Source organism: Abramis brama (assembly GCF_963993115.1).
Source record: "Abramis brama genome assembly, chromosome: 15".
NCBI lineage: Eukaryota > Metazoa > Chordata > Actinopteri > Cypriniformes > Leuciscidae > Abramis > Abramis brama.
Window position 1 is genome coordinate 34,021,335 of NC_139977.1, and position 6,610 is coordinate 34,027,944.

At 37.5% G+C, this 6,610-nt stretch overlaps 1 protein-coding gene across 1 annotated transcript; it reads right to left on the reverse strand.

Moving 5' to 3' along the window:
• Window positions 1-480: 480 nt before the first annotated feature.
• LOC311097570 (vitelline membrane outer layer protein 1-like) lies at window positions 481-5,027 on the reverse strand. Its single transcript, XM_084137373.1, has 5 exons — window positions 3,556-5,027; window positions 3,176-3,303; window positions 2,939-3,055; window positions 2,541-2,722; window positions 481-2,471 (listed from the first exon to the last, which is right to left on the reverse strand). The coding sequence occupies exons 1-4, from the start codon at window positions 3,742-3,744 to the stop codon at window positions 2,542-2,544; spliced, it is 615 nt and encodes a 204-aa protein (XP_083993499.1). The 5' UTR covers window positions 3,745-5,027; the 3' UTR covers window positions 481-2,471; window position 2,541.
• Between the last annotated feature and the right edge of the window lie 1,583 nt (window positions 5,028-6,610).

The following is a 6,610-nucleotide window of genomic DNA, read 5'->3' on the forward strand; positions in this document are numbered from 1 at the left end:
ACACATTCTCACTTATTAAAACATACATTTGTGTCGCAAAACACTAAACACAAGAGGCAAAACTTCACACACAACGATTCAAAATTGTTCACACTGATTTCTAATGATGTGATCAAACCAACTGTATAATATGAGCCAGTTCAGAGTGTAGGCCTACAGGTGACACAAGTGCACTGATGATATGAACAATATATGGAAATAATCTGAGAGGAGGAAGAGCAAGGTGTGGACCGTGTTGTCAAGGCTGGATGTGTCAGACAGACGGTTTTTCTCTTCGTCTGGCTGGAAAACATTGTCTGTGATGTGGACAAAGTCCTCAGGCCAGAGCCAGCAAGAAGACATGATGTTGAAGCAGAATAATCTCTCATTGTCCTTGATTTTGCAGTTGCACAACTTACAGTATTGCTTTTCATTTAGAGTTTTATTCGACCTTTTAGGCTTTTGCAGTTGAACTGCAGTATTTTTACAGTATGCAAGTAATAATAATAATAACCTTTATTTTCTATAGTGCCTTCAACTGTACATCTCAAAGCGCTTTACAGAAACAAATAAAACAACAAATATACACCATATAAAATAATCCACAATATAAAATTAAAATTAAAGCAACAAAATACACCATATAAAATAATGCACAATGAAAGATTCATGCAAATATTCAATTAAAAGCTACCCTAAAAAATGAGTTTTAAGGTAAGATTTAAAAATGCTAAGAGATTTGTGACAAGTGCTGAATATACAGACATTCAATAGGCCTACTATTCAATATTCAGTAAAATATTATATATTCGCAGTGCATACAGAATACAATATGTTCACCTTATCAGTTGCAATTACTGGACTTTTTTATGTAATTCTAATATCATAGTAGGCCTATCCAAAATTACTTTAATGATGAGTAATTGACATTTCTGCACTCTTTGAACAGACAGCGACTTCAGCGCACAGCTACTTGTTGCACGTTAATGTGTTTTTTTCTTCCCTTTTTTGGAAATGCACAGATAAAAAAAAATGTCTTAACCGCTCTCACACCTGTTTAGTTTTTCCTTTTGATTTGTCTGCTATTTAGTGTCATTTGTTTGTTGTGTCATTCATTTAGTGCCTCTGGATTTGTTGATGTTTCCTGGACTGATTCCGGTTACCGACCTTTAGCGCCCGGCTTTCGGCCCTCCTAAAAAAGTTTAGGGTGAAAGGATAAACATTATTACACTTTAATTTAATGTATTGTTCCTGTAGAGAATGTTAGTCATTCTCAGGGAAAGCATGAACAGATAAGTGTAGAGCAAAAGAATGTGAAACTACAAGGTTCTGTTTAGAAAGTCTTTAATGCTGATATTTGACAACCGTTTGACTGACAGCAGAAGTTCAGGAGTCTTCAGAAGAATCACTAACATACAAGAAAGAATAAAATAATTTAAAATAAAATAAACTCCAATAATAGGCGGGATGAAAATGTCCCGATCATCCGGTTAAGCTTTATTTTGTCATAATGACCAGCCAACTTTGCAATATTCTTTACAAAATTGTTGTATGACATGGTTCTGTCAGGGTCCCTTGTCGGTCTTGTCTTGTTTGATGTTTCTTTGTTTGTCTTGTGTCTGACCAGACACATGGCTCTGTCTTAGTTTGTGTTGGCGTGTGTGTGTTATCTCTCAGCTTGTCAGTCAGTGCTAGAGTTAGTGGTTCTGTCAGTTCTAGCTTTGTATTTATTTACTTTCTTTTTTTCAGTCTTTTTTTTGTTCCTAATTTTTAGTGAAGTCCTAGTCTTTATTTTGCTCTAGTTCTCCCAAGCTTTATTTTTGGTTCATCTCTTGTTTTTTCTTTTGTTAACTGATCTTTTATTTATTTTCTCTTTAGCTTGTCCTCAAGGTGGCAGTCTTGTTTTATTTCTTTGTTTACTAGTTCCAGTTATTCATTCATAGAAATTGTTTTATTTTTCCTTTTCTATAGCTCCAGTTATATTTAGTTTCTTATTGTTTTCTGGTGTTCTAGTTATCGCCAGTTTTTATTTTTGCTCTTGTTTTTGTTGTTTTGTGTGTGTGTTCTCTTGTGCTGGTTCCTGTCTGCTCCCCGAGGTTCCCTGCCTGCTGGTTCCTTCTGTCTGGCAGTTAGACTGGTTTGAGGTCTGTGTGCAACAAGTGTCAGGTCTTTGTTTCATGGTTCCTTGCCCTGTCTTTAACCATCTGTCCAGCCTGGTCACGTCCTCAGCAGTTCTTCGACCTGTTGTCCTCTGGAGTTGGATCCAGCAGTCACCCTCATCTGTCCTGTAGCTGTTTCCGGTTGACCCTTCTGTTTGGACTGTTCCTGCCTCACCCTGTCTTGTACTGTCTTCTGTTAATAACTATCACTCCCCTGCTCATTCTGCGTCTGGGTCTCCCCTATCTGAATCCTGACAGGTTCATGTTAGTTTATCATAGTATGATGATCATCCATTCGATCTTCTTGCTGTTCTTGTTGTCATCCTCTTACACCTGAAAGAATAAACAGATTTAGTTGATCTGCAGTGTGTCAGTCTGAGTTTTTGATTGTGATCACGTCACCTTAATCACAGCAGAACATGCGCACGTCATTGAGAGCGGTGTCGTCTCCGCTTCCCTGTGACTCCTCTACCAGTGTCTTGATGCCGCAGATTCCTGTTCCTTTACATTTTGGACTCCAGTTTCCCCAATCGCCCCAGTCTGTACCGTCACCCTGCAGCAAAAAAACATCACTGCAGGTGAACCTGGAGAAAATCGAATGTGACAATATTATGATAAAATATTTTATTAATTTGTGCTGTTGGATTGAATGTCAGTCACATGATCACCTGCAGCTGACGGCCTAATATGAACAGCAGCACGACTGCGAGTGTGATATTAATTGAACTGCTTGATGAGGGAAAACGGAGTCCTTTAATAGCAAAACAAAACCAGGATGACTTATAGCAGCACACACTCGCCTGATGTTGTTTGCGGCCGTATCATCAAATGCAAATCCTTGGGAAGATTCGACTCTCAGCTGGAAAGCTTTCAAGAATCCAGAAGGACACCATTTGATATCTGTCCACTCACCCCAGCTAAAGAAGACACAAAAAGGTTTCCTGATCAAATCAATTATTATTTTCAAGAACATCCTCAATTCACATATCTAGCTGAAACACTTAATGTAAGAATTCGTAATAATCTGAGTCCATTACTGTCCTGCGTCGGACTCAATAGAGGCGTAGCGCTTATGTGAGCCTGATGATCCTTTGGACCGGTCGACACAGTGAAGACGAATCCCATTGAGCGCTGTATCATCACCAGCACCAACTGGTCTTTCCACCTTAAAACAACAACAACAACAACAACATTGAGACAATCTTCCATTTAAAAAAGAGAGTTAACTCTAACCCAACCCATAGTAACATTTATCTTCATGCTCTTTAGTATTACACAGACACTTTAAAAATCTTAAGCAGGTGCAGTTCCCTGGAGAAACCTGGAATTAAATGACAAACATCAATTTTCTCTCTGGGGTTTGAACCTTTGAAGCAATAAGACAAACCCATATAGCCGATGTCAAGACCAAACTTACCTTCAGACTAAACCCTGCGGCGTACATACCACTTGGACACATGCTCTTAAGCCCCCACGATCCGTTCGACACCGTCAGCTCAGATCCGTAATCTCGGTTGATGCTCCGCTCAGAACGATCTTCTGCGGGCTGACCACTCACATGCCCAATAATGGCCAGCAGTGAAAAAATGGAAAAGAAGTGATGCATTGCTACAGCACTGGTCTGATTGATAAATACTGATTGTTAGATTAATTTTCAGGTAGACTATCTGCAGCCTCAGCTATCAGTGATCAGGTGGAAACAGACGCCTCAACCCTTGTGATGTGAGAATGATCAAGCAGACACAGAGACTGTGTAGTACCATAACATTCTCAAGTTTATTAAGGAAAAAGGCTCATATTTATACACAAGATTAAGCAAAATCATCCACGATGTCCATTCCATCAAATCATAGTCAAAGATCAACCCCTACCATATTTGCCATGTTAAGAAATACAATAACAAGGAAGAGAGGTCAGATGTTTAAAATTGTCTCAGCAGGTGATTTTGCAGAACAATAGATAATGGTATCATCAGCATACAGGTGTATTTTTGCATTAAATACATTTTCATTGAGGTTATTAATATATACTGAAAACAGCAAGGGCCCCAATATAGAGCCCTGTGGTACTCCAGAATTAACAGTAAGTTTCTCAGACATGTAGTCATTTAGAAGTACATGTTGACATCTGTTATTTAAGTAGCTACTGACCCAACCTATAGCAACATCAGAGAGGCCACTGCAAGCCAACCGTGATAAGATATATGATTTACTGTCTCAAAGACTTTTGTTAAATCAATAAATAACACAACACATGATTTACGATAATCTAAAGCACTGATTATGTCATTAGCCACGTTTCCACTGTCGGGCCAGTGCGAGCCAGGGCTTTAAACGGGCCGTGCCGGGCTAATAGCCTCGGGCTAATAGCACCGGGCCTGCGTTTCCACTGTCGGGCCAGAAGCTCCACAGCGCTTGACTAAAACACGCCCGTAACACGCCTCTCTGGAACAACGTCACACTAACCCATCATTTCACCAAAAAATGGAAGTTTTATCAAAAAACTAATCAGAAATCACTGGAAACAGCGTTGAAAACATGATAAAAGCGGCCGTTTGCTGGCATTTTTGTTGTTTACTTGAATATTTAAAACCCAAGCATCGATGTTTTACCACAGGTTTACAATAAAAAGTAATACACTGATCATAATGAATTAATTTATGTCAAAATTGCACATTAGTCACTCATCAAAACCAATGTTGTTTCTAATCTTTGACATGTCCAAGACTGTGATAAAAGGTAAAAAAAAATCCAGTCCACAATCACATTTTATATTGAAAATTAGTAATTTTGTGTTTTTTCCCCCCAAATCAGTGACATCATTTACGAATTTGGCAATTAAAGAGTTAAAATCCGGATTTTTTTTTAAACATTTAGTATTTTTGAGCAGGACTGAGGTTGATTAATAGATTTATGCAAAAAAAATTGAAAAAAATATTTATCTGATACATTTTTACAGCAGTTTAAAGTAGTGGCTGTTTTCAGCCACAAACATAACGAAAGGTAGTAAATTTAAACAATGCACAAGGGTTAAGAAAGGCTAAAGTAGAGTTTTTTTTTTTTTTTTTTATCAGAATCATTAATGAAGTTCAGGGAAATGGGAAATTAATCTGGAGAAATCTTAATAAACTAACTGGTAGGAATAAAGAAGAAAGGATAACTTTACCTGAAATCAAAGTGAATGGAATCCTGACCCAAGATAATGATATGATAGCAAGTACATTTAATGATTTCTTTATAAATTCAGTTAGTGAGCTGGCTCAAGGCATCCCAAATGAAATTATACCATCTATCCCCATTGATAAAGCTAAACCTATTTTTAAAATAAAGGAAATATCTGAATCAGAGGTTATCAAAATTATAACCTTGCTAGGAATTCAAAAGCAAAGGATTCACATGGTTTGGATATCACGTTTTTAAAATCACACAGGGATGCACTTACTTGCCCCATTGCACATCTAAACAATCTGTCAGTTAGGCAAAGAACTTTCCAAGCTCCTGGAAAACAGCAATAATATCACCAATCTACAAGTATGGTGATGAAACAATGGTGTCAAATTATAGACCAATTAGTATTCTATCAGTGATATCCAAGGTGACAGAAAAATGGGTAGCAGAACAGCTGAAAAATCATCTAAACTTGGGCCACACCCCTTTACACACAATGCAATTTGGATTTCGCACAAACCACTCTTCAGAGACAGCTAACTGTTTTCTCCTTGAAAACATCATCAAAATTAGATGAGGGTGGTATAGTAGGTGTAGTGTTTCTGGACTTTATGAAGGCTTTTGCCACTGTGAATCACCAGACACTACTGTCAAAATTATCTTTTTTTAATTTCTCAGATTAGGCCATGAAATGGATGGAGTCCTACTCCAACTAACAGGAAACCAAGCGTACATATTGGTAATTCTTATTCTTCATACCTCGACTGTAATATTGGTGTACCCCAGGGGTCAGTATTGGGCCCTATCTTGCTTAGCCTGTACATTAACAACTTACCTTCAGTTTGTAAATCTGTTAATATACAAATGTATGCAGATTATACAGTTCTTTATTTGCATACCAAGAACAAACAACAGGCTCCAACTAAATTAACTGAAGCACTGGTATATGTTTCTGACTGGCTAAAAAAGTCAGATCAGTCTTAACATTAACAAAACAGTCTGAATGTTATTTTCTAAGAAATCCACAAGTGCACAGCAGACTGAGATTTCTATTGAAGGAGAAAAACTCATGGTTGTGTCCGAATTTAAATTGGCATTATTTTAGATTCTAATTTAACTATTAAAAAGCATGTTAAAAAGGTGGCTAATACCATCAGATATAATCTGGCTAACTTCAGACACATAAGGCCATATCTAACCACAGAGGCTGCCAAACTCTTTGTGCCACATATCATACTGTTTCACAAGCTGATCCAAAGCAAACATGACAACTTTTAAACCAATAGAAACCCTTTATAAACAAAC

Excerpts from the sequence above, each read along its gene's own strand:
- LOC311097570 (XM_084137373.1), bottom strand. The coding sequence starts at position 3,744 with ATGCATCACTTCTTTTCCATTTTTTCACTGCTGGCCATTATTGGGCAT. Across the intron at positions 3,304-3,555 it reads CCGCAGGGTTTAGTCTGAAG|GTGGAAAGACCAGTTGGTGC; the intron begins GTAAGTTTGGTC and ends TGTTGTTTTAAG. Across the intron at positions 3,056-3,175 it reads ATTGAGTCCGACGCAGGACA|CTGGGGTGAGTGGACAGATA; the intron begins GTAATGGACTCA and ends TGTCTTCTTTAG.